Source organism: the organism of the source record quoted next, unplaced genomic scaffold, assembly GCF_019419815.1.
Source record: "Pyrus x bretschneideri cultivar Hongxiangsu unplaced genomic scaffold, Pyrus_bretschneideri_v1 Contig41, whole genome shotgun sequence".
Classification (NCBI taxonomy): Eukaryota; Viridiplantae; Streptophyta; class Magnoliopsida; order Rosales; family Rosaceae; genus Pyrus; species Pyrus x bretschneideri.
The window spans coordinates 3536089-3562364 of NW_025999735.1; the positions used below are offsets into that span (position 1 = coordinate 3536089).

The window sequence follows — 26276 nt, forward strand, 5'->3', positions numbered from 1 at the left end:
TTTCGCAGCCATCGACCCTAGCTACGGCCAGGGTCGATGGCAGTCCTCTTATTTTCCTTTTCCACTTTTCTTTTCTTTTCCTTTTCCTTGAGCTTTTGTTTCCCCCTTTCCAAGGGCCTGATCGTCACTTTCTTCCAACTTCTTGTGCCCCTGATTTCTCTGTCTGTAACCCTTCTTTCCTTGGTTTCCTTCATCCTTTCCACTTCCCCCCCCCTTTTTCTCCCTTCTTTCCTCCTTTCCATTTTCCTTCTTCCTTCCTCTTACTTTTTTTTCTTTTTTTTTTAATTCTGTCGTTTCTTCCTTTTCCCATTTCTTTACATCTTCTTTCCATCTTTTTCTCATTTTTTTCCACTTTCCTCTACATTTCACTCTATCTTCCACCTAATCTACCCCATCCTTCTTCAACTTCACATCTTGGTTTGGTTTCTCCATCTTTGTACCGCGATTTTTCGCGTTTTTCCCAGAAAATGTGTAGAGTTTTTGCTTGGGTGTTCACACCACCACCTTCCTTGGGATTGCCTTTGATGGCATTGTTACTAGTTGCTAGTGAGTTGCTCTTCCCCATTGGCTTCCCTCGTTTTGGGTTTCACTTTGTTGGCCCTGTTTCTAATGGGTTGCTTCTTCCCGTAAGATTATTTCGATGTGTGGCAGCTATCGGTGTGGTGCTCAGTGGTGTTTAGGGATTTATTTTGGGGTTCTGTTTTCACTCCATTTTCTTCTAGTTTTGGGGCTCTGTTTTGCTCGTTTTCAGGTGTGTGCAGGGAACGTTTATTTCTATTAGTTGGTAAGTGGCCTTCCGACGACGGCGAGTTGAAGCTGCTAGGGTTTGTTTCAATATTTTCTTTGTTTTTGGCTTTTTAGTTTCTTTTGAGGTCTTTCTTTTTGTTTATGTGTATGCATCTGGGCCTTTTCTTATGTAATTATTGTGTTGGAATAAACCAACTTTTCACCAAAAAAAAAAATATATATTATACTAGTTCACATTACTGAGCCACATGCTTATGGTGACAAAGATTTAGTCAGAACGGTGACCTCTTGTTTGACCGGACACCCACTTGCTCAAATACTCGCTCATTTGGACACCTATGTGCTTAGACATCTGCGAGCTCGGACACCTATTCGTTCGGGCATTGACGAGATTGGACACCCACAAGCTTGGACACTCTTAAGCTCGTACTGACACGCCTCGATCCCTATATCCTCCAAACACCATGATGGGCATGTGCTAGCCGACACCAAAGGATGACGAAACAATTGTAAATATGCATACAAATAAAATATGTAATTAGAAAGAAATATGCCAATGCGGAAATATGTTCAGAGCATACAACTAATGAAGAGTAATGTGAAAGAATTATTGTAAAAAGGTACGAACAAATGAATGGGTCTTACACTGAGAAAACTCGAAGATACATATCCAGAAGTGCCCTGACACCGGGATTGTACACCTCAATTCTAAATCCTGAAGGGGGCGCAAAACAAAACGATGAGTGGACCAAAGTTTATAATAATAATACTAACTAAAACCATTTTTCTTTTGAACACACTAACCCCCTGTTTTGAAAACTCATATAGTATTACATAGTAGGCTTTTTGAAAACTCTAGCATGCCATGAAAACGTTCATAAAACATGTATGTATAAACCAGTGCTCAATAATAGTAACATAATTGCCTAAAGGCAAATCCATAAAACCTTTGTAAATCACATTAATGATGTACTCAATTAGGGGTATCATAGTTGCCCGAAGGCATAACCATCATCCAAAGGTGAAGCGGTACGACACTGGGTTACACCAGTGAAGAAATCCGGTAGGTCCCATCACCCGAATGTGAAGCTGTACGACTCTAGTTACACCAAGGAAGAAATATAACATAACACACCGACACTAGCCGTGGCTAGTGAAGCTGTCCGACATTTGTTTTGCCAGTGAAGCTGGGAGTATGTAATAATATCTCACTGTTCCTCGACTGTGTCCTATGGCTATAGACTTATACATACTCAAGTTGTGTGTATATGTTGTATGATTACCCACTAGATAAGCACCTAAAAATGTAACCAGAATCTCATACCAAGTGTAGAATACCAAAACCTCATCATCTGAAATCATAAGAAATTCCATAAACGTGATTTATATAAACATGCCATTTTATAAACCTTAAATAGACAAATCAAGAATATTTCATAAAAGTGAATTAAATAAATTACATAATATAAAACATACTCAATTCATGAAATATGAAATGCTTGCAAGCCTAATATTTTATATAAAAAAAACATGCAATTTGAGAAAGGGTCCACTCATAAATACTCCGTGGTCGAAAAGCCGTTCGAACTAGGGAAGATGAAATTGTCACTAAACGACGCACCTAAGCATATAAAGGGACCAATTAGTAAAATCCTACTTATATAATTGAATTTGAGAAAATGGACGTCGAAAAACCTAAGAAGGGACCTTGGGTTCCCATACGCATCGCCGCATGGGATTGCTGCCTGGAAGGCCACATGTCGAGTTGAGTAACATGAAGGTTGGCTGAAAAAGTCGTCGGCGCCGCTGTGGTTGTCGTTGTGGATGGCAATGGAGCATAGTGCCTCCGACGAAGTCGTGCACTCCACGCGCAGCAAGTACACTTGTACTCGCCTTTTTCGAATTTCTGTAATTTTTTCAAATTTTTCCACCAACTTCAAGAGCTCATTCCGAGCTTGATACAAGCCCAAATCGAGTTATTCAAAAGCCAAAATGTAGTTTAGAATGTGGAAAAGAGAGGCCTAACGGGGATCGAAGTTGGCCGAAAAAATGGTTGGAACATGGCCAAACGACCACGGTTTTGAAATTCCAGATTTTGCACAGTGACTTCCCTAGTGTTTTTCGAGTTCCTACATTACCAAAACCACCCAAAAACTTACTAATCGTGAACTTAGACACGATCTACAACGGTAGGGACCAATTTTAAGGCTTACCTTAGCCGAAAATGGTCAGAATTCGCTGGAGAAGTTCATTGCATAGTGCAGCTCGGGAAAAGGGTTTTCCAACAAGTTTTTCTCCTAAATTTTTGGTTCAAGACCTCACCATAGAGGCTAGGAAGGGTGGAGGGTTGGTGTTGTTTGTTTGTTAATGTATGGGTGCGTATGTTCTTCGGTTAAGAAAGGGATGGTGCACGGGAGAAAGAGAGAGATAAGATGGAGAGTAAGGGAAGAAGAAAATGGAAAGAAAAGTAAAAGGGGGAGGGAGACACACTGTCACATCCCGGCCCGGGCTCAACTCCACTATAGCACGATATTGTCCACTTTGGCCCCTAACCACGCCCTCATGGTTTTGTTTCTGGGAACTCACACAAGAACTTCCCAGTGGGTCACCCATCCTAGGAATGTTCTCGTGCAAACTCGCTTAACTCGGAGTTCTGATGAAATCCGAAGCTAGTGAGCCCCCAAAAGGCCTCGTGCTAGGTAGAGATGTGAATATACATATAAGGCTTACATGATCCAATCCCCTGAGAGATGTGGGATGTTACAATCCACCCCCTTAGGGGCCCGGCGTCCTCCTTGGCACACTTCCGGTCAAGGATTGACTCTGATACCAAATTGTCACATCCCAGCCCAACCCCCACCACATCCCGGGCTCGACTCCACCGTAGCACGATATTGTCCGCTTTGGGCCTCGACCACGCCCTCACAGTTTTGTTTCTGGGAACTCACACAAGAACTTCCCAGTGGGTCACCCATCCTGGGAATGCTCTCGCGCGAACTCGCGTAACTCAGAGTTCCTATGGAATCCGAAGCTAGTGAGCTCCCAAAAGGCCTCGTGCTAGGTAGAGATGGGAATATACATATAAGGCTTACAAGATCCACTCCCCTGGGCGATGTGGGATGTTACACACACGGGACAGAAAAGAACACCCTAGAAAATGGGGTAAAACTGCCACGTGTCAGCTTGTGGATGGTCCAAAGTGGAGAAATATCTCCTATTGTGAAATTACCAAAATGCCCATGACGTTTAAAAATTCGTAGAAACTTCGTTTTAATTCCAAATCAATTATGCACATGCCTACATGTTTGTATCAACGAGTGCTACGTGAATAAATTGAAAGAAAAGTTCTTACATATCATAGAACGAGAGTCAACGAAAGTCAACGTTTTCGTCATTAGGGATATTTTTGTAAATTTAGCTAATTAAAATGTAAAATTCAAGACGGGTCGTTACACGGACCCTGACTCACGGACCCAACTTATGGACGCAATTCAAAGACCCTATTATGACCCCGACTCAAAAACCCGATGTGTGGACTCGATCTGCGCACCCGACACATAAACCCAATATGCGAACCCAAAAAGCGGACCCAAGTCATGTCAAGAGTTAACTCATATTGAGCGCACACTCACATAGATAGATACTTGCAACAAGGAATGCTGCGAGTCGAGCCGTCTTGCAACGAGCATAACCCCCAGCTGAGTAACCACCTCGCCGCGAGCACCGCCTCTAGCCGAGCAGCCTTGCAACATATGCTACCTTTAGCTAAGTATCGCTTCACGTTGAGCACAGCCTCATGTCGAGTACCGATTCTGGACAACATCTAGTCATTTCTGCCCGCACATAGATTGGATTTGAAGTCTCCAGCCAAAATACTCTCTTAACTGAAGACTTGAGGGACTTTCGTTGTACCATATATTGGGCCAAATGGTGGGTTTGAAAAATCAAAAACCGAAAAAAAAAGACCGAAAACTGAACCGAGACCTAAAAAATCAAACCGAAAAAAAAACAAACCGAAGCTGTCAAACCGAATAAAACCAAATCTGGTTGGTTCAATTTCGATTTTTGAGGTTCGAAAATTGAACCTGACTAAACCAAACCGAACCGATATATGAAAATCATATATAAATACTCAAAACCTGGTGGCATGAGGATTCGAATCCCTTCCTTCTAGGTTGAGGATACTTGCTTCAAGCCAACTTGACTGTAGGTTTTGTGTTGGTATAATTGTACCAGTAAGTTATTTATAGGTATTCTAATCTTTAATGCTTTGTAAAATTTCTAAAGTTTACAAACCCTAGCAGTCACTCTCTCCTATTTCAGTTTTCACCTCTTGATTTTCTTAAACACTTTCTTTCCCCTCCGCTGCTTTCTTTCTCTCTCTGCTTCCTTAGTGTCTCTTTCTCTCATTCCTCTCTTCCTCCAAATCACTTTCCCTCCAGTCTTCTCCTGTCCTCTTCGCGGATTCCTTCTTCCAAACCATAATTTTCCCTTGCCCCTTTTGAATCGGAAGTAGAGGAGGAGGGCAGAGGGAGTTCAATTACTTCAACTTGGCCTTGCAATGGCTTGACACTTTTTGTCAGCGCACCTGCCATTGTTGCTCCTCTAATGCTTGCTTATGCGGGTTCACAATCTCTTCCTTTTTTTTACTATTAATTTAGAAAAAAGATTGATTTTTTTTCGTTTTGGTTGATTTTAATTTGGTAAATTAGGTTGAGTTTTTTGGTTTGTGGTTTCTGAATTAGTTTTTCTACTATTGGGTTTTTCTTGTTTCCGCTCAAATGCTCCAACCGTGTTTACAATCCGTAAGTATTAAGCTTTTGTATAATATTGTGTAATGCAGAGATGAAAACTGAAAAGCATGAGTTAAGTTGACTTCTCACTTGAAGTTCAAATATTTTGATTAGGGCATGTTGCAGGTTGATTTCTCACTGAGGATGCTCAAGGAAGGGAAGCATGTGCTTCAAGCTCCAGATAAAAAAAAAAAAAAAAAATAGAATTCATGGAAAAACTGAAGTTTCTGTTTGATTTCGATTTTGGCAAAAAAACCGAACCATTTCGAACCAAACCCAACCCTAATTGGGCCTTATTATTTATGTTCATTTTCACTATTCATTTATTCCAGGGGGAAGTTTGAAGAATTACTAATTATAAATTTTTGAATGAATGAACTTATTTCAAAAAAATAGAAACAAGGCAATAAAATTCTAAGTTTCAGGAAGTAAAGTGATGACTATTAAATTTCAGGAAGTAAAATGAGATCAAAATCGAGTTTTAGGAAGTAAAAAGTGACAACTTTTGAATTTTAAGAACTAAAGTGAGACCGAAATCGAATTTCAAGGAAAATAGTTAAAAATAAGTCAAAATAAAAATTATACAAACAAAACCACCAAACAGCACCGTTTTGATCGCCACCTAAAACCCAAAAACCCTAATTAAGCGCGCCTCACGTTTCAATCGAGTTCACTGTGTGTGTTCCAACGTAGCCAAAGTAGAGATGAAGAAGACGGGAAGAAAGTTCGACGGAGGAGGGATATCCCTCTCCGACCAAAAGCAGAAGGTTCTCCGTTGTCGTCTGGAGACCTTCAAGCACCTCCGCTCCTCCTCTCTCGACGAAATCGTCGGCAAACTTCGCACTAATTACAAAGACTACCACCGCATCAAGCTCCAGTCTTTCACCAAGTTGGTCCAGAAAACCCTAGACTCGCCTTCCTTCAAGCAATCCAAAACCCTAATCCATGTCAGCGACCTAGAAGACGACGAAGACGCTGACGAAGACGAAGATGAAGTGGACCATAGCAATTCCAAGAGACGGCGGAGGGCCAATAAGATGGAGGAGAGATTGCAGCGGATAGAGACTGCGCACGTCAGAAGGATTCGCCAAAGCCATGGTGACCGTCCATCTACATCGTCTGATGATGATTATGAGGAGGAGGCGTTGTCGACATTGGACGACGCCATATATAGCGAGAAAGTGGAACCGGAGTTTGATGTGATGAAATCGAGCCTCCGAGCATCATATATGGGATCCAGCAGCGCCTTGAAGCCCAAGGCGCCCGAGGACCAGAAGGAGAAGAATGTAGAAATTGAGCTTCCTGGTCGTGAGAAAGTTAGGTTGATGAGCGGAAACGGAGGGCAAGGGGGGCGAGAAACATTTCGGGAATCTGAAGCTAAGGGATCGGTTTCCAGAGGTGTTGAGGTGAAGGGGAGTGAGGGGCCGAGGTTTAGAGACTTGGGTGGGTTGGAGAAGGTGATAGAGGAGCTGAAGATGGAGGTGATTGTGCCACTTCGCCATCCAGAGCTGCCACGGTGGCTCGGAGTTAGGCCAATGTCTGGGATTCTGTTGTATGGCCCGCCCGGGTGTGGCAAGACCAAATTAGCTCATGCCATTGCCAATGAAACCGGCATTCCCTTCTATAAGATTTCTGCCACCGAAGTAGTCTCTGGTGTTTCAGGTTTTAGCATTACTCACTTCATAGTTTCAATGACTGAATCATTCAAGCTGAAAAATGTTGTACTGTTAAGGTTCTTATGTTTGTGAAATTTTTGTTGTAAAATTGTAATATGTAATATGTTGCCATGGCTATCGTAAATTGTAGGTGCATCTGAAGAAAATATACGAGATCTTTTTTCTAAAGCTTACAGAACTGCCCCTTCAATTGTGTTTATTGATGAAATTGATGCAATTGCTTCAAAAAGAGAGAGTTTGCAGCGTGAGATGGAGAGGCGAATTGTCACACAACTAATGACTTGTATGGATGAATCTCATAGGCTTGTACAACCGGCTGATGAAGATTCCAACTCTCAAATTTCAGATAACAAGTCTGGCTATGTTCTTGTAATTGGAGCAACCAATAGGCCTGATGCTGTTGACCATGCTTTAAGGAGACCTGGCCGATTTGACCGTGAGATTGTTTTAGGCGTTCCAGATGAAAATGCTAGGGTTAAGATTCTTTCTGTACTTACGCGCAATCTAAAACTTGAAGGTTCTTTTGATCTTCTTAAAATAGCCAGGTCTACACCAGGGTTTGTTGGGGCTGATTTGAAAGCCCTGGCTGACAGGGCCGGCAATATTGCCATGAAAAGGATTATACACAAGAGGAAGGCTGATATATCTATAGATACCATGGACAAGGAATGCAATGAAGAGTGGTGGATGCAACCATGGTTGCCTGAAGAAATGGAAAAGCTCACTATTACTATGGCTGATTTTGAGGTATTCCAAAATTAACTACCTTTACCCTTTCTCCCCATGTTTTGACTTACATAGTTACCTATTGAGGTAAAAACCAGTTATTCTTATTTGTGCATTAAATTTCTCGTGGTAATGGTGTTATCATGTTCATTTCTGCAGGAAGCAGTTGAAGTGGTTCAGCCCTCGTCCAAAAGAGAAGGGTTCTCTGCAATTCCTAATGTAAAATGGGAAGATGTTGGTGGGTTAGATCTTTTAAGGCAGGAATTTGATCGCTATATTGTTAGGCGTGTTAAATATCCTGAGAACTATGAGGTAATTCATATTTTCATTTTCTGTTGTTTTATCTTTTTTTCCTAATCTCTGTGTATGTGTTTCCAAATTAAGATGTTTGTTTCTTTTATTCAAAACTTTGTCTCGGAATGGCTAGTACATTGTGTGTTTGTAGAAGAAAGTTATATTTTTTATTTAAAAAATTGTGCCTTGGAATGGCTTGCTATGATCTAAAAGATCTAAGGAAATAATCACTGATGATCAACATGAATCTCCTTTACCCATTTCTTCTACTTTTAAATTTTAATAATGATGCTCAACTCTCCACACTTCATAGCTCAATGATTATGGTGCATACTTCGGTAGAAAATTATTTTTCATCTGTATGTGTTACTTTTAACCCCAATTTTCTTTCTGAACATATTTTCTGCGGCATTTTTGGCTAGTTAAATACAATATTTACAGGATGGCGTCACATTCCTTAGTAAGCCAATACCGTTCGCTAATTGCAAGTAAAAAGAGCCTAACATGTCACCTTAAACATATCTCAATTGGTGAAATGGCTTGCTTGGGTGATGTTTTGGAGAACTTACTAATCTATGGAAAAGAATAGAATGCCAAACATTTTCATTAGCTGTTTTTAACTTTATCGAAAAAGTTGCACACTTCGCTTAAACATGACTATCTCCAGGAAGAACTATCAGAGAAATTTGATGTAATTCTTACTGAAACACACTCTGAACTTTTAGAAACTTAAATAAAAACATTACCCTCGGTTGAGACATTAATGTATCGCACGACATGCTATATGTGAATATTTAGTATTATATGGCATATATTGTTGGGTCACTGCTTCATACTGTATTCCTGCATGTACCTTCGTCTATTTATTTAAGTCTGCTGTCAAGTGGCTAATTATGATTTTGAAATGATTTGTGCTTTCAGGAATTTGGAGTAGATTTAGAAACGGGATTTCTGCTCTATGGGCCTCCTGGATGTGGTAAAACACTGATAGCAAAGGCTGTCGCTAATGAAGCAGGAGCAAATTTCATTCACATTAAGGTCGGTCATTGACTTTTCCCGATGAATGTTATTGAAATATTGGGTTATTAATGTAGGTCGCTGTAACAGTGGACATTCAATGTATGTTTTTGCATAATTTGAGAGGATCCATTTGGTTGACATGGCTTTTTTAACTGGTTAGGGCCCTGAACTTTTGAATAAATATGTTGGAGAAAGTGAATTGGCAGTTCGGACATTGTTTAGTCGTGCGAGGACATGCTCACCGTGTATACTTTTCTTTGACGAGGTTTGTGATTCTCTCATTGACAAATGTTAGTAATACTATCGGCTTCCGTAGGCTTGTATCATTTCATCTGAACATTTAATTATATAAAGGAATAGATTACTGGATTATCATGATGAAGTTGGATTCAATTGTATGTAGAGAGGATTGCGTTGGAGTGTCATTAACAACTGTTGGTCCTACATAGTGCTCGAATGAACCTCATTTCACATCACCATATCATTTGAGAAAGCTAAACCTTTGGAATATTTCAGGAGTCAGGACATTACGAAAATTTTCTTTTGCACAAAGTTATATGATATGGTTGTGGTTCTCCATATTTATATTTCCATTCTGACCTCCAAATGAACTGGTTGAGAAGTCAACCAAATGAAATTTTTTTGAGCACATTACCCTTCTGAACATTTGGCGTTCTTCTTGTGTCATTCACCTACATGTTTGCAGCTTCTTGTAAAAACTTACAGGGGGACCTTCTTGGAGAGAACGGTGTGTAATAGCAGGAGTTGTTTTAATTTCACTGATTTAACTAAACTTTCTAGATACTGTTGTGAGCATCGACATTATTGCCGGGTGTTGACACTGATGTCCAACACTGATGTGATGTCCATCTTGTCTACTTACAAAAATCAGACACGAGGACAATGCATGTGTGCGTGTTTTTTTTAATTATAATTTTTATATAGGAATATAGGATACAGATCTATCTAATGATGTTTAATATCTCATTTGTTTTAGCACTCTTTCTGAACACATTACATTGAATTTCTGAGGTATCCAAATGATTGTTTGAAACTAGGTGCATTACACTTCATGTCCTCACGTATCTTGACATGGAAAATATGTCCTACATTTCATAGCGTTTTAAAGCTTTTTCCCTCACTTATTGACAGGTGGATGCTTTAACAACAAAGCGGGGGAAAGAAGGGGGATGGGTTGTTGAGCGGCTACTGAACCAGGTAAATTAATTGCAAAGGTAGTCTGGAACTGACTGCCCAGAAAATTATTCGTTTTTCATTCATTTATGAATAGAATGAACTGACTGCCTACAATTGCAGCTACTTATAGAGTTAGATGGCGCAGAGCAGCGACGAGGTGTATTTGTAATTGGTGCCACTAATAGGTAAAGCTCATTTATTTATTCTTCAGGTTTAGTTGATATAATTCAGTTTTAGTTGATATGAAGGAATATCATTCTGCATCTCTTATATGTGATACCTTGTGTCAGACCCGATGTAATGGACCGTGCTGTTCTGCGGCCTGGTAGGTTTGGTAAACTTATTTATGTTGCCCCTCCCACAAAAGATGAGCGGGGTTTGATCTTAAAAGCTCTTGCAAGGAAGAAGCCTATTGATGAGAGTATAGATTTGAGGGAGATTGGACAAAGGGAAACATGTGAAAATTTTAGTGGAGCAGATCTTGCTGCACTGGTTCGTCTATGCTTAAATATCTGTGCTATTCTTTCTTTTGTTTGTGATGTTTAAGTTTAATATTTCAATTGGAGTTGAGTTTTCCTTAACTCTCTTTGATTGGCGGGGAGGAAAAAAAAAGGGGATGAGATGTGATTGGGATTCTCTCTGACGTATCAAGTGGTGCAGATGAATGAAGCTGCTATGGCTGCTCTTGAAGAGAAATTGACATTACCTGGGAGGAGTTCAGATGCATCTCCATGGACGATAAAAGAATCTCACTTTGAGCAAGCACTGGCTAAGATGGCACCATCTGTAACTGACCAGGTACGGATAAGTAGTGCCGATGTTTGATTTTCATATGCCTAGTACCTTCAACGAAATAATTCCTTTTTTTTTTTTTTTTTTTTTTTTTCGTAACACGATTATTGAAGTTCCATTTTCCATTGGTTTGTAAACAGCAAATGCAATACTACCAGAGATTTGGTGAGAGCCTCAAAGCACCAAGAAACAAAACATAAGCCACAAGTGTCGCATTGAAGAGTATGTTGTAAATGTTCTTAGAGCAACAGTGAGAGAATGTGTGAGAAGAAAGCAAATTTTGATATCAAATATACAGGCCTTTTATGTAAAGGGAACTCCATTTTTTGAAAAAAATGAGAATTAGGTGTGGAGCTCACTCCACATCGAATTTTAATGATCCAAACTATCTATGTTGTAAGTCTCGATTCATAGATTATCTTTGCAAAAATTCAATTCAATCTGAAATCATTTGCTTATTTAATTAGCAAGATTAAATTTTATTGTTTCTTATACAACAAAGTATTGGTTCATTTCTTTGAATTCAATTAGATGTCTTAAATATTTCCGATTTGGCTAATATTTTGTAAGGATGATCTATGAGGTACAACTTGAAAAATAGATAGTTCGGATTGTTAAAGTTTGATGTGGTGTGAACCTTACAACTAATCCTCATTTAAAAAAAAAAAAAAAAAAAAAAAAAAAAAGGATCCCTTCCCTGGAAGACTTCCGTCAAATATAACCAAAAATGATTTCATATCAAATATATGTTGATAATTTCATGTATAAAGAGCACATGCACATTATGTTCGTTGGTACATAAACCGTAATGTAGCTGTTTTTTCTTTCTTGAAGGAAGACGATGAGGAAAAACAAAATGGAAATCACAGAGAATTACTAAGCCGAAAACCTAGATGGCAGCACCAAGAACAAATAATATCAATGCGATCAAGAAAGCAAACCCAGCAAGAAACCCAAAGGCCGTACGCAACCCGACTTCACATTTTGACAGTGGTTAATGGTTGAAAAGTAGTGTCAAATGACGTAAAACCCAAATCTGGGACAAACACCAACATAAACTAAGACAAAGCTGTGAACTAAACTCAACACAAGCTCAAAATAAAGAGACCAAAAATCAAGGGCCAAAGCAAATCAGGGAAGATGGAGAGAAGGTGTGGAGATAAAATAAAAAAGCAGGCAATTAGCAATAAAAATTATAATTAAAATAAAAAATCCAAACAAAGTACGCAGCTATTCCAACTCTTAGAGTAAATACTGGTTTGGTACTGATATGCTTTTATAAAAAGTGGGTATCAAAAAAGCTGAGCTCAAAAATATATTTGGTAAATACTTAAAAACAACTTATTTTCATAGTTTTGGGTGAAAAAAAGCTGAAAACGTGAAGTAGCAAAAATGAGCTTATTCTCACATCACAGCAAAAGCAGTTTTTTTTTTTTTCAAAGCACATCAATACCAAACCAACTCAAATTTAGGTTCTAAACCTATCCCAACTTGCTCTAACCCTTGGGCCAAATATGAATTTTAACCCAACACTAATTTTTGGGACAAATTTAGGTCAAAATTACCTTTGGGGTTAGGGACTAGCCCTTCATATATGTGTTTTTTTTAGTTATATATTCATAAATTCATTAAATCTAATAACTAAAATCTAATATGATTAAATATAACGTTAAAAAAAATAATCTAACGATCCAAATTTAAATGTGTTTCATATTCTTTTATAGTGTTCTACAATTTTCATGATGTCGATTTAATGACTTTTTAATATTTATTGGAATCTAAATATTTCTAAGTTAAAATGTTCATAAAATTAAATTAACATAAATTTTTTTTTTCAATAGTTACTTTAAGAGAAAATTATCCTATATTCATTATTTAATAATTTGAAAATTTAATCCAGAAACGTTCAAGCAGAAAAATTATTTTTAGATTAAAAATTTTAAGTTTTAACACAAGAATTAAAAATGATCTTAACCACAAATTACGTCTTGTGAAAAAAAAAAAAAAAAAAAAAAAAGAAAAATTCACTCTTATCCGTTCTGTCCGAAATTCGAATATACGTCTCTCCTTTCCTCTGCTTTCGTATTTGTAACTAATCATGTCATACCCTCACAAATTATTATTCAAAATAGATAACGTGAAGCAGAAAACTAGTTTAATCTGGAAATTGAAATCTCAACAGCCTTGCTTTCCTTCTCCTCCTTCTCTCCCATTCCATTTCCCCCACTCTCTCCCTCTCCAAACAGCTACGAAGTTCGACCTTCGACTGCAATGGAGATGGCCATGGAGGACTCCACCTCTCGTTTGATTCTCTTCATCGCTCGTTACGCGCTTCAATCCGACCGACGAACCCCGCACTTCCTCAAGGATCCTATACAGAGTACGCTACGAATATGTAATTTTAGGGTTTCCTCTGCTAATTTCTAGATTTTCCTTGTTTTAGGGTTGTACTTGCTGTGTTGCTGTATTTGACCTCGAACTTAAAGAATTGGGAACGGAAACTCTAGGGGTTCGGTGAATTTCGGATAATTTTTGTTTTTGGAAGTTCTGTCTATCTTTGTGAGGAACGGAGGTTCGTATATGAATTCTAGGGTTTCTAGAAAATTCTTGTCCAGTTTGAGCTTCTTAGGTTTTCACTAGAATTGTCAATTGACCGGGGCTATTACCTATTGAGTAACCCTAGGGAAAGTTTCATTTTGAGTTGTTGGGAATATAAAGAAGTTCTTGTAATTTGAGTTTAATCGAGTTTCATATGGTTGTTGAAAGCTCTTCATCTATGGATGCTAGTGGATATATTTGAATTTGAGCTTGAATTTTGGGTGCTTTGGCATTCGAAGTTGAACTTAGTTTTCGGCAGACTTTGATGGCGGGAAGGTGGGACGTTGGGTTTCCAAAGACTAGTGCTAGTAGTCTTAGAGAGCAAGCAACAAGAACAATTCTTCGCAACGTGAGGTCACAAGGGCACACATATGTTGAGCTACGAGAAAAGGGGAAAAAGTTCATTTTCTTCTGCACTTTGTGCCTTGCGCCATGTTATAGTGATAAGGTGCTGTTTGATCACTTGAAGGGTAATCTTCACAATGACAGGTTAGCTGCTGCTAAGGTTACTCTCTTGCAATCAAACCCGTGGCCTTTTAATGACGGTATGGTTTTCTTTCATAATTCAGATGAGACTGATAAGCAGTTGGTGGTTCCAGATGGCAATAAATGTAAGATTATGGAGTCTCATGACAATGAAAACAATCTTGCTGTTGTCAAATATGGGGAAAATTTGATATCTAATGGCAATGGGAATTTTGGTGCTGGTGGTCATGAATGTAATGAGCATTCTGATGGAGCGAACTCCTCCGTGGCGATTCCTCATATTCTGTTTAGGGATGAAATTACTGACATAGAAGTGAAGCAGGTAGGCTTTGGACAAATTGCTGCAAGGCTCCTCGAGAAGGATGAGCTGTCAAATTGTATTAGTAGAATATGGTGTGAATGGTTGGGGAAAAGGACAGATAGCAATGATTTACTCAAGGTTCCTGAGCATGACTTTGCGGTCGTTACCTTCAGTTACAATATTGATTTAGGTAGGAAGGGATTACTTGATGATGTAAAGATGCTTCTTTCATCCAGTCCTACAGAAGAAACAGAGAATGGTGAATGCAGCAGTGGTAAGAGAAAGAAATTCTTCTCTGACCCTGAGGATATTAGCGAATCTCTAAGTAATCAGTTTGATTCATGTGGGGAAGATTCATCTGCTTCCAGCGGTGCAACGTCAAGATTGCTTTTAGAACGGTATGATGATCTTCTGCACACAAGATTTATTAACAAGTCTATAAGGAGAGAGTTAAGACGGCAACAGCGTTTAGCTTCGGGCAGAACGTGTGATATCTGTCAACAGAAGATGCTTCCTGGGAAAGATGTAGCCACTCTCATAAATTTGAAGACAGGAAGGCTCGCTTGCAGTAGTCGAAATGTGAATGGGGTGAGTCCCACAACTTGCATCGTCTTCTTTTTCTTCCTGTCCTCCACACCCCCACCCATCTTAACCCTCTATCTTTTTAATATCGTAAATCTATGTATTTAATTCCGCAAGAGAGTTTGTTTCTCTTTCTCTTTCTTTCTCAAAAGAAAGTAGTTAGCATCATTTTTTATTTATGTGCATGCAGGCTTTTCACGTGTTTCATACTTCCTGCCTTATACACTGGATACTTTTGTGTGAAGTTGAGATGATCACGAATCAGTCCGCTAGTTCAAAAGTCAGGAGAAGATCTAGGAGAAAAACTGCAGCTAAGTGCAATGGAAAAGATGATCAGTTGATAGCTTTGAGCTTACAACTGAATTCTGTATTCTGCCCAGAGTGTCAGGGCACTGGTAGCCTAATAGATAACGATGACCTGGAGAAACCAAATCTCCCTTTGTCTCAGGTATTCAGATTGCACGACAATTACGTAGTTGAATTCTACTATATTATACTTTTCCTTTGTTTTTTGCTTCCTTCGAGTTTCTACATTAACTTAAAGTTTGAAATACATGAAAACTACTTCTCCGGTTTTGGGGGAATGGGAATCAAGGACTAAAGATTTCATTATTAATTTTTGGCAAGCCAAACCTATTATATTTTTCATGCCTGTAATGTGACAGAGCATGCACGTGATATCCAGCTTTTCAGAAAACTCACTTATGATTCTCAAAGAGAGCTAGGCAGGGAAATGACCTTAGCAGTCTAATCCGTAGATTTTGTCTGTATCACAGCTATTCAAGTATAAGATAAAGGTGAGTGATGCACGTAGAGCATGGATGAAGAGTCCTGAAATGTTGGAGAATTGCTCGACGGGATTTCACTTCCCTTCCCAATCTGAAGAAGGAATTGAGGTTTCTGTAGGTTACTGCACCTGATTTCCTTTTAAAATTGAGATTAATTACAGTCAATAGAAAATTCAAGTTTTAGTCTTTCAATTTATTTGTGCTAGGAAAAGGTGAAACCGTTGAAGTTGCTGCGTTTCTACAGAGCAGATTGAATAGAGTTGGTGTCGAGAATACTGGGAAACCATGTAGCTGTATGTAGTTCACGGTAGCATGTGTGTTTGCACTCGGCCTCATGTTGTTCATATGAGTAGGACTTGGGAGTGGACAGACAGGCGTAGGTGGTTGTAACATCTCACATCGTCCAGGGGAGTGGATCCTGTAAGCCTTATACGTATATTCCCATCTTTACCTAGCACGAGGCCTTTTGAGAGCTCATTGGCTTCGGGTTCCGGTGTGGTGGCGTGGTGACAGTTAGCTTTTGTGGATAGTTTGGATTAGTTTGCTTAATGAGATATGTTGTACATTCCTGTTGCTAACACAGGTACATAAATGATATATATGTTGTATACAATTTGGGGGACACTATTGAATTTCAATATATGTTTTTGTATCTAGGTATGTATATTATTTTGTACTGCATTTAACAGATAGCATCGATGTTTCAAGTATTAAACGGCATGTATTCATCATTCATCGTTTCAGGTAGTGTATTATTTTGTGCTATCTCTATTCAAATTTATTCCAGGCTGCAACTTATAACTTGACTCTGCCTATTTTGTGAAAACTTTTATGTATCACTTGTATTTGAGAGCTCCAACATAAAAGAAGGGGTATCCATCGGTGGTATGATTTACACACCTATTTAAACAAGAGAAAAAACATAAGACAAGTTGATTGCAAAAAAAATTGTATTACGCTTGATAAAGAGAGAAGAATGATTTACACACACCAATTTATGTATCGTGATTATGTAGCCTAAATCCTTTTTACGCTAATTCTGCTATTATGATTTATTCAATTTAAAGATTTTAAATAAAAGTCACTTAGTGCTACGGTCTAATAGTATTTTTTTTCTTGTGAGAGGTTTCATGTCACTTAGTGCTACGAGTGAATTTGAAACACATTATTGGTAGCCCGTTGTGAGACTAAGCCTCCCCCCCCCCTCCTTAGGTTATCTTCAATTGAAAGGGCTAAATATAGCATTGTCCAGAATTATAGCCTGCAAAAAATTATTTTTATATGAACATTGTCAGGCCATACTCATTTTTCGTCTTCAATCGAAGGGGCTAAATAACCCCTTGATAATTTATTAATTTTATGTTTATATTTTAAATTTATTAGTTGATTTAATAAAATTACTGTTAGATGTTTTCAAATCTAGTCGTTAAATTTAAATCAATTATTGTAACTGAGGAGTTGACTCCCAAGAAAAGGGCTAAGAGGGGGGGCCACATTTTGTTAGCCTGATGCCCTTTTGGGCAAATAATGGCTTGGTGAGCTCCATAAAATTATAACTCAGTCATCAGTTAGAGATAAATCTTTTAACAAATCAGACCATTTTTTTCCTTTAGGACCTTTCGCCATCTCCATTGTTATAAAAATAAATAAATAAAATAAAATAAAATAATTAAAAGGAGAGTTCACGAGGAAAAAATTTGTAGAAATCACTCCGAAAATAACAAAAAACAATTCCATAACACCTTATTTGGATAAGGAAATTTAAGATTATTAAGGAATTTTAAAATGACGAAAATTGAAATGATGAGATTTTATTTTGTAGAATTTGTGAATTTCCTTGTTTGGTTAATCTAAAAAAACAATGGAAGTTGAATACATAATTTTTTTATTTTTAAACTCTCACTCATAGAAATTGGAAAATGACACACCTATTTACATGAAATTTAAACTTATGAATTGGAGGTCATAAATTCCAAGTTTTTTTTCCATGAAGAAATTTTAAATTTCTATGTTTATGAATCCGAACAATGGAATTTGCGTGTGTCATTTTATAAATTCTGATTTTTATCCAAATTCTAAATTTATTTTACTCGTTCAAATATGGTATAAATGACTGGGCTCATTGTTGAAAGTTGGATCTACATTGGATCTCACCTGAATCGCCCCATCTATCCTCCTGAGTAGAAGTTTGGTTTCAAACCCCAGTTCGAACAGGAGAAGTACGTCATGCTAATGTGGCTTGGATGATCCATATCTCAGGGTCAGACGCTGATGAGCAAAAATATTGGGGCATTGGAGGTGCAACAAAGATCAATTGAAAATTTTGGGCTCATCAGCCCACGGCCTATCAAGGGAGGATATCTTCTGCCCTTATTCCTGTCCCGACTCCTCTGAACCTCTGAACAGAAACTGAAGGGATCTTAAACCCCCAAAACCCAAGCCACACTTCCCCATTAGCATTTAGCAGAGAGAGAATGAAGCTTAATTGCATGAGCAAGCTCATCTCCTTCTCCCTTCAAAACCCTCGAAAAAATTACACTCTTTTCAATTCAATCCGCCCTTCTTCTTCGTCTTCTTCTTCGCCTTCGTGGTCGAATTCTCTCCATGACCGCATAAAGGTCATCAGAGACCCAAAAGCCTCAGTTCTGCCGGTGCTGGAACAATGGGTCAGTGAGGGTCAGGCTGTTGAGAAGCAGCAGCTTCAGTCGCTCGTTCGGCTCTTGAAGGACTTTAGACGCTTCAATCACGCTCTTGAGGTTCATATCTTCCTTACCCACTTCCCAATTTCTTTTCTTCTTTTTATTTTTACTTTTGTTGACATTTTGTTGTTGTTGCTGCAACTTGTTTTGTTATGTATCCATAGGTTTTATTATTTATCATAAATATTGGGATTTCAAATTCAATGTTTATATTCATTTGTTTGCATTCAATGCTATAATTGTTGAATCAAAATTAACTCTCTTAGCATGTGACAGTCCTTTACTTTTGACTTCCAGAATTTTAATCCTAGTGATCACATTTTCTTATTTCAATTTCGTCTGTAATGGGTCGTAGACAACCCCGGTCCATGAAAGTTTTCGGAGTTCTCGCAGTTTTGCAAGTTTCGTCATCTGATTGCGAATGTTATGTTGTTCAGGTGTCAGCATTGTCTTTTTTTGTGGGGTGGGGGGGGGGGGGGGGGGGGGGAAATTAAGGCATCTGCAATCTAGATATTAAAATCTCGGACCATTTTAGAACCACAAGATCCAATATGTATTTGGTGAACTGGGTGCTACAAATGATAGATTGCAGTGTCGCCAAATAACCAAAAGGACCTGTCCAATTCTAATCTATTCTAGTTTGTCTCTTTCAGATGAAATGAATTTATAGTTTCCTCATTTAGTCATATGAGATGACATATCTTTGGTTCAATCATTTTTACGATTCCGTATTTATCAAATAACAACATGGAGGGTTTGTTTTGGAATTTTACCATCACAGTCGTTGAATTGTGCTCAAGATTAATTCTAGCCTTACCAAAATATGTTTAGGCTGCCAGCTTCTAATTATTCTGTGTCATCCTTTTGTTATTTAGATATCCCAATGGATGACGGATCGTAGGTATTTTGATTTATCTCCAAGTGATGCTGCTGCTAGATTGAACTTAATCCACAGAGTTCATGGACTAGACCATGCAGAAAATTACTTCAACAATCTGTCAAAAAGTTTAAAATCGCTTAACGCATATGGCGCCCTTCTATGCATTTATGTGCAAGAGCGGTCTGTTGAGAAAGCGGAAGCGACCATGCAGAAGATGAAGAAGATGGGTATGGCAAAAACCTCATTCCCTTACAACATGTTGATCAATCTTTACTCCCAAAATGGACAATATGAGAAGATCAACATACTGATGCAAGAAATGGAAGAGAATGGAATTCCAATTGACAAGTACACGTTGAGAAATCGAATGATGGCATATATTGCAGCATCTGACATGCCTGGGATGGAAGCTATCCTAAATAGGATGGAGGAAGATCCAAACTTAATTGTCGACTGGAAAATATATTCAATGGCAGCAAATGGGTATCTAAAAGTCGGGTTAACAGAGAAGGCTATTTCAATGCTGAAGATGCTGGAGGGATTGATGCCTCTTCAAGGGAGGAAATCAGTAGAATTTCTTCTGACTCTTTATGCAAGTACTGGCAATAAAGAGGAGCTCTACAGAGTTTGGGATACATACAAGCCATCGAATGAACCAGTGGATGTACCATATGGCTGCATGATCTCATCTCTGGCAAAGTTGGATGATATTGAGGGGGCTGAAGGGATATTTGAGGAATGGGAGTCACAATGCAAAATATACGACTTTCGGGTGCTGAACAGGCTTCTTGTTGCCTATTGCAAAAGGGGTCTTTTTGATAAGGCAGAATCAGTTGTAAACAAGGCCACGGAAGGAAGAATCCCTTATGCCGGCACATGGAATGTGTTAGCAATAGGTTATACAGAGAAGCAGCAAATACCTAAAGCAGTTGAAATGTTGAAGAAGGCACTCTCAGTTGGTAGGCGAGGCTGGGTGCCGCATTCCCCAACTTTGACGGCCTGTTTGGATTATTTGGAAGGGCAGGGAGATATTGAAGGAATTGAAGAGATAATAAGTTTACTAAAAAACTTGGGTCCTTTGTCCGAGGATTTGTATCACAGACTTCTGAGGGCTAGTGTTGCAGCTGGAAAATCAGTTGCTATAATTCTTGATCAGATGAAAGTGGATGGGTTTACTGCTGATGAAGAAGCATATAAGGTCATTGAAACAAGCCCAAGTTAGCTTTTTGGAACTCCTCTCATTGTGAGAGAAATGGAGAAGTTTCAAAAGATTCAGCAGAACTTTAAATTCCATAGAACAATCGCTAAACAACTCCAGTGGGAATTTTCTTCTTGCTAGATCTCACATTCACATCAAATTCATAAAGACATGAGCCGGTTGCAGATCATCAAGTAATGTTGTCAAACAATTCAATTTTTTTACTAGAGTTGGGATATTCTGTACTTGGTCTCACTATTATGGTTATATTATCAAGTAAGTCATCCTAATTGTTAACGGCTTTCAATTTTATCGGTGTTTTATAATCAACATGTTAGTATTTTGTTGTAATTTATGTTCAACTCCAACCTGTCTTTTGTATTTTCTATACAAAGTACAGTAGTCCTGTAGAGAACTTATTTCCTCACAGAGTAGCTGCAAATGGCTTACAGAAAGCATAGTTGATTTTTTTTTAAGAAAAAATAAGTTTAGTTGCTTTCTACTTTTCTGCTGTCCTTTGATGATGGGTTGCATTTCAATCTCTAGGTTTTCTAATCGTAAATCTTTCGAGTTGTTTTGTTGTAATCTGATAAATTATGCAGTGCATGAACTCAGGTTAGACGTCGAAGTAATCTGATCTTTATAGGTGATCTATTAGTTTTGGTTTATATGCCTGTTCTCAGACCTCTTTCCACCTCAAACAACTCAGCTCAAGTTAATCTCATAAAAATAACATCAATGCTAACCGCCTAAATTGAATATATGAATGTACTATATAATCTTTAACTCCCACTTACGATCTTATAAGTTAGAGTTCTCAGCGTTTTGGTGCAAATCCTTTATGATTGTTTTCTAGGTAGTGATAAACATCACTTTGAATCCTTGATGTTATCTGTAAGTACCTGTGCATGGTGTAATCTTCTGTTTTTCGAATGCATTTTTCTCTCTGTGTTGACAATTAAAATGATGAATTTCATCTTCGCAGTTTCGCTTCCACTTCAGTTGGATAAGCGCATTATTTTCAAGGTAAGACTGAAATGGAAGCGAAATTGCGAACTTGCATAACATGCCAGCATATCAGTTGGTTTTATTTCAAACAGAAACAAATAGAGTTTCTAACTTGTCAAAGCGATTGAGAGAAAACAAAACTGGAAAACCAGCTGGAAGCTGGCGGCTTGTTGGCAAATCAACTCATTGAGTTGTTAATGGATACTCATTAATACCCATTTAATTTGATTTCACTTACACCATCGTCACCACTACCAATCACAATTATATATAAAGGTGATTTAAATTAAATGGGTTTTAACGAGTACCATTTAACAATCCAATGAATTGATTTGCCACTTACTATGACATACGAATAAACAGTTTGTATTATCGTAAATAATGCAACAATGATGGCAGCAGTCATAAAACTCGCCAGTCCGAATGAACTTTCACATTTCTTACTGTAAGTACAGATTGTGATATCTCCATTTGTGCCGGGGAGTCCAAAAAAGGATGTTTAGTTCCACGTGGAGTTGAGCATAAATTGGAGTTGGTGTTGTGTGACGGGAAGTGGAGCCAACATTAGGAAAATGGTGTGCCTGACGAATGAGGGGATTTCTCAACTGCCACAATTTACCACTACACGGCCACTGCTATTGCCACTCTAACCATCACCGCTATCCCCCGCCACCTACCACTGTAACCATGTTATTACCACAATCATCATTGCGGTCATCCCAACTACCATGTTTATTTTTGTCATTATATACAATTATAACATTTTTACATTAAAATTTACCATACGTTTTTATACTTCTTTTCATTCTCAAGTCATTTTAAAAAAAATATAGCTTATCGTCACTTAGTACTACAGTCTAATGGTTTTCATCTTCACTGGTAAGTGAGAGGTTTTAAGTTCGATTCTTGCCAAAGATGAAGTTGAATCACATTATTGCTAACCCATTGTAAAGCTTAGTCCACTCCCACACTTCTCCACCCGCTTGCCGTAGATAAATATCGTTTGTTTTAAAAATAAAAAAAAAAAAAAAATTGACACATTGTTATATTATTGACATGATCTGCCAAGTGACGGTTTACCGTAACATGTGGAATGAAGTCTCAAACATGAAACATAAAACATGAGAATAGTCGAGCTAGCATAGTCCACTGCTAAACCCTAAACCCAAAAATTCCCAATTTCTCCCAAACCCTCTATGAAATTAGGGCTCGATGATTAAGCTTTTTGGTTCAAATCCACGGCGTGTCAATGCCATTTCTGGGAGTTCTCGTGCACTGTTTTGCTCAATTAAGGCCGCGGCCTCCTCCCAACCCCCATTTGAGCCTTTGTACATTAGGATCTCCCGGGCCGGAAATCCTAGGGTTTCCGTTGTACCGATTCTCAATCAGTGGGTGGAAGAAGGGAGAGATGTAAAGAAATGGGAACTCCAGAGTTTCATCAAGCTGTTCCGTAAATATCGCCGCCACAGCCACGCCCTCCAGGTAAAAGAAAAAGAAATAACTTTTTAGTTTTTATGCTAGTTTTTGTATAATATTGCCATAGAAAATGGAATGAATGTGAATGGAGTCAATCATAGCCTTTGATTTCAGTCACAGAATCCGGTGAGATTAAATTTTGTAGAAATATTCGTATAGAAAAGATTATGATGGAAAATAGATAACCCAATTTATAAAATTTCACAAGTTTGAGCTAATTTGCATATACAGTGCAGGTTGTTGACATGAAATTGATTGTGAAATGAACTCTGATAACCCATAATCATTTTCGGAGAATTCTTTAAATCGTTTTTAGCAAAAGATAACATTGTTTGGATGGAGAAGCAGATATGATGAGTGCGGTTTACGTGTACTATACAGGGTATACACAATACAAGCTTCATTAAAACAACACTTTGTTTCCTGATCAAATAAAGAGACTGCCATTTAGCAAGAGGTTGAAGAACAAGCGTCGTAAAAGCAACACCTTGTTCTGGCACATATGTTTTACACTGCTAGATTTGAATTGTATTATCATCTCTAGGGTGGTTGTCATTAGTATACTTTTCAAGTGTACTTGGGTTGTGTCCGATAGATGCTCTCTTTTTGTGATATTTATAACTTTCAACTGTCATCACTCTGCTAAGAATGCAATTCTACTAGAATTCACACGTTTCAGCCTGTAAAGTTTCTCAAGACAATGCTTTGAAAACGTAATAATATGAAGCACAAATCCATAATGATGTAGTTCCTTTTGTGGATGCTAGTGAATGCTTGTGTGTTGATGACCGTGGTAGATGATTCTGGTCATGTGCTTGTAAATTCTTAGGAAGTTTTTTCTTAAGCAATGATCAACTCAAATCATTTCAAGTTGATAGTATGTGTTCTGCATGTTATTAAACAGGACCCTGAATTGTGACCAATAATAAAATAAATGATAAAACTGGAAGACCCTGAACTGTTATTCTTTTAGATTTCAGAATGGATGAGTGATGCACGGAACCAGTATCTAACTCCAGGAGACATTGCGGTTCGGCTAGATTTGATCTCAAAAGTTCATGGCCTACAACAAGCTGAGGCGTACTTCAATAGCATACCAGACCAACTGAGAAACTTCAAGGTGTATGGTGCTCTTTTATTCAGCTATGTAGAGAATAAATCTTCAGAAAAGGCTGAGACTATTTTCGAGAAAATGAACGAGTTAGGTTATTTGAAGGGATCAGTAGCTTATAATGCTATGCTGACCCTCTATTCTCAGATAGGTAAACATGAAAAACTAGATATTCTAGTAAAGGAGATGGAAGAAAAGGGCATTGATTATGACAGTTATACATTGAAGATTCTATTGAATTTGTATGCAGCCATTGCTGAGATAGACAGAATGGGGAAGCTTTTAATGAAGATAGAAGCCGATCCTTTGGTCAATGTAGACTGGAATGGTTATGTTATTGCAGCAAATGGGTTCTTGAAAGCTGGCTTATTAGAGAAGGCTTCAACAATGCTTAGGCGATCAGAGCAGCTCATCAGCAATAAAACAAGTAAATTTGCTTATGAAGTCCTCCTCACTTTATATGCTACTATTGGGAATAAAGATGAGGTTTATCGTATTTGGAATATGTACAAAAATATGGTGGGATTATACAATTCTGGCTATCTTTGTGTGCTAAGTTCATTAGTAAAGCTGGGTGACATTGATAGTGCTGAGATGATCGTGGAGGAATGGGAATCTGTGGCCAAGTTCTTTGACATTCGAATTCCCAACTTGCTGATCACTGCATACTGCAAGAAGGGTCTTTTGGAGAAGGCCGATTTATATATAAAGCGGCTTGAAGAGAGCGGTAAGGAGCTGGATGCAAGCATTTGGACTCGTTTGGCAACCGGATATCATATGAATGGTCAAATGGATAAGGCAGTGGAAACAATGAAAAAAGCAATATTAGCAAGTCGAGCAGGATGGAAGTTCAATCATCTAACTTTGGCTGCGTGTCTTGAATACTTGAAAGAGAAGGGAGACGTGGAAGTAGCACAAGAGCTTTCGAGATTAATTAGAGAAACAGATCATTTTTCAGCTGATTTGTGTGATAAATTAGATAAGTATGTTATTGGTGAACTTCATAGAAGAGATGGGGAAGTATCACAAGAACTTTTGAGATTGTTGAAAGGGAGTGATCATCTTTCAACCACTTCATATGATAAAGTTGAAGATTACACATATGATGAATCTAAGGTTATGGCATTGATAAATTGAAAGAGGATAGTCATCTGGGAGGATTTGATGAAATCGACTATTGCAGAGGGGTTGATAGCACCAGTTTTCATTCTGTAGAGGTGTTTGGTTCTATAACCAACAAAAGGCGAACGTCCACGCCATATTTCTTTTTCAGTAGAACTAAAGGAAGGTTTGTTCTCTTTCGTGTTATCGTTGTATTTCAGGTGGATTAAGTACGTTTGTACAGATTTTCATTTAACCACAAAAATTTAAAATAAGCTGACATCAAGAACAATGCGAAAGAGGAAATGAACTGTGGATTGTTCTTTTCGTCATTTCCTGTTGTTCGTTATCGGTTCTTACAACGCATATTGCCTATTGTCCGTAATTGGTTCTTATAACATATAATCTTATGCATGCTCTGTAATTAAAACTTACAGAGGTTAGAATCGCATTCGGATAAATCACAATAGCGCTTAATTTAATGATTCAGAGAATGCAAATACTGAATGATATGAGGTGTTTGTCACTACGGATATCCAATGATGCAGATAAATCTGTGCCTAATATAAAGCTGGTATGCCGGGAAGACGATGTCCTAAGCCTATTGCAGGACGCCGTATTTAAAATTAAATATGAATAGTATCTGATGAAAATTGATTGCACGATCAACAATAAACAGATACGATTTGAAGATTTTCAAGATCCTTACAAAGAGAATCCGGGGAGGATTCTCATTCGTGTACTTTAACTTGTTAACATGAAACCGCGTTTATTGGTTTATGACACCGTTACAATAACATCTC

General features: G+C 38.1%; 4 protein-coding genes across 9 annotated transcripts; all 4 read left to right on the forward strand.

The window, feature by feature from the left end:
* The first annotated feature begins 6157 nt into the window (after positions 1 to 6157).
* On the forward strand, positions 6158 to 11708 carry LOC103948523 (cell division control protein 48 homolog C). Of its 2 annotated transcripts, XM_009359565.3 has the most exons (10): positions 6161 to 7202; positions 7347 to 7963; positions 8102 to 8254; positions 9158 to 9274; positions 9417 to 9521; positions 10409 to 10474; positions 10574 to 10638; positions 10744 to 10945; positions 11114 to 11251; positions 11386 to 11708. In XM_009359565.3, the coding sequence occupies exons 1-10, from the start codon at positions 6245 to 6247 to the stop codon at positions 11443 to 11445; spliced, it is 2481 nt and encodes an 826-aa protein (XP_009357840.3). In that variant the 5' UTR covers positions 6161 to 6244; the 3' UTR covers positions 11446 to 11708. The 2 variants fall into 2 exon arrangements, with proteins under 2 accessions (XP_048422403.1, XP_009357840.3); XM_048566446.1 differs by lacking the exons at positions 10744 to 10945; positions 11386 to 11708 and having other exon boundaries at positions 6158 to 7202; positions 11114 to 11189.
* Positions 11709 to 13321: 1613 nt separating this feature from the next.
* On the forward strand, positions 13322 to 16350 carry LOC103948524. 4 transcript variants are annotated; one of them, XM_018647793.2, is made up of 4 exons: positions 13322 to 15218; positions 15403 to 15660; positions 15989 to 16114; positions 16185 to 16339. In XM_018647793.2, exons 1-4 carry the CDS (start codon positions 14109 to 14111, stop codon positions 16299 to 16301), a joined length of 1611 nt encoding a protein of 536 aa, XP_018503309.2. In that variant the 5' UTR covers positions 13322 to 14108; the 3' UTR covers positions 16302 to 16339. The 4 variants fall into 4 exon arrangements, with proteins under 4 accessions (XP_018503309.2, XP_048422393.1, XP_009357844.2 ...); XM_048566436.1 differs by having other exon boundaries at positions 15989 to 16108; positions 16185 to 16335; XM_009359569.3 differs by having other exon boundaries at positions 13323 to 15218; positions 15989 to 16108; positions 16207 to 16350.
* Positions 16351 to 18364: 2014 nt separating this feature from the next.
* On the forward strand, positions 18365 to 21139 carry LOC103948525 (pentatricopeptide repeat-containing protein At2g20710, mitochondrial). The gene is made up of 2 exons (XM_009359570.3): positions 18365 to 18756; positions 19575 to 21139. Exons 1-2 carry the CDS (start codon positions 18475 to 18477, stop codon positions 20799 to 20801), a joined length of 1509 nt encoding a protein of 502 aa, XP_009357845.2. The 5' UTR covers positions 18365 to 18474; the 3' UTR covers positions 20802 to 21139.
* Positions 21140 to 22885: 1746 nt separating this feature from the next.
* LOC103948526 (pentatricopeptide repeat-containing protein At2g20710, mitochondrial-like) lies at positions 22886 to 25805 on the forward strand. Of its 2 annotated transcripts, none has more exons than XM_009359571.3 (2): positions 22886 to 23267; positions 24235 to 25805. In XM_009359571.3, the coding sequence occupies exons 1-2, from the start codon at positions 22998 to 23000 to the stop codon at positions 25507 to 25509; spliced, it is 1545 nt and encodes a 514-aa protein (XP_009357846.2). In that variant the 5' UTR covers positions 22886 to 22997; the 3' UTR covers positions 25510 to 25805. The 2 variants fall into 2 exon arrangements, with proteins under 2 accessions (XP_009357846.2, XP_048422482.1); XM_048566525.1 differs by having other exon boundaries at positions 23129 to 23267; positions 24242 to 25805.
* Positions 25806 to 26276: the final 471 nt, after the last annotated feature.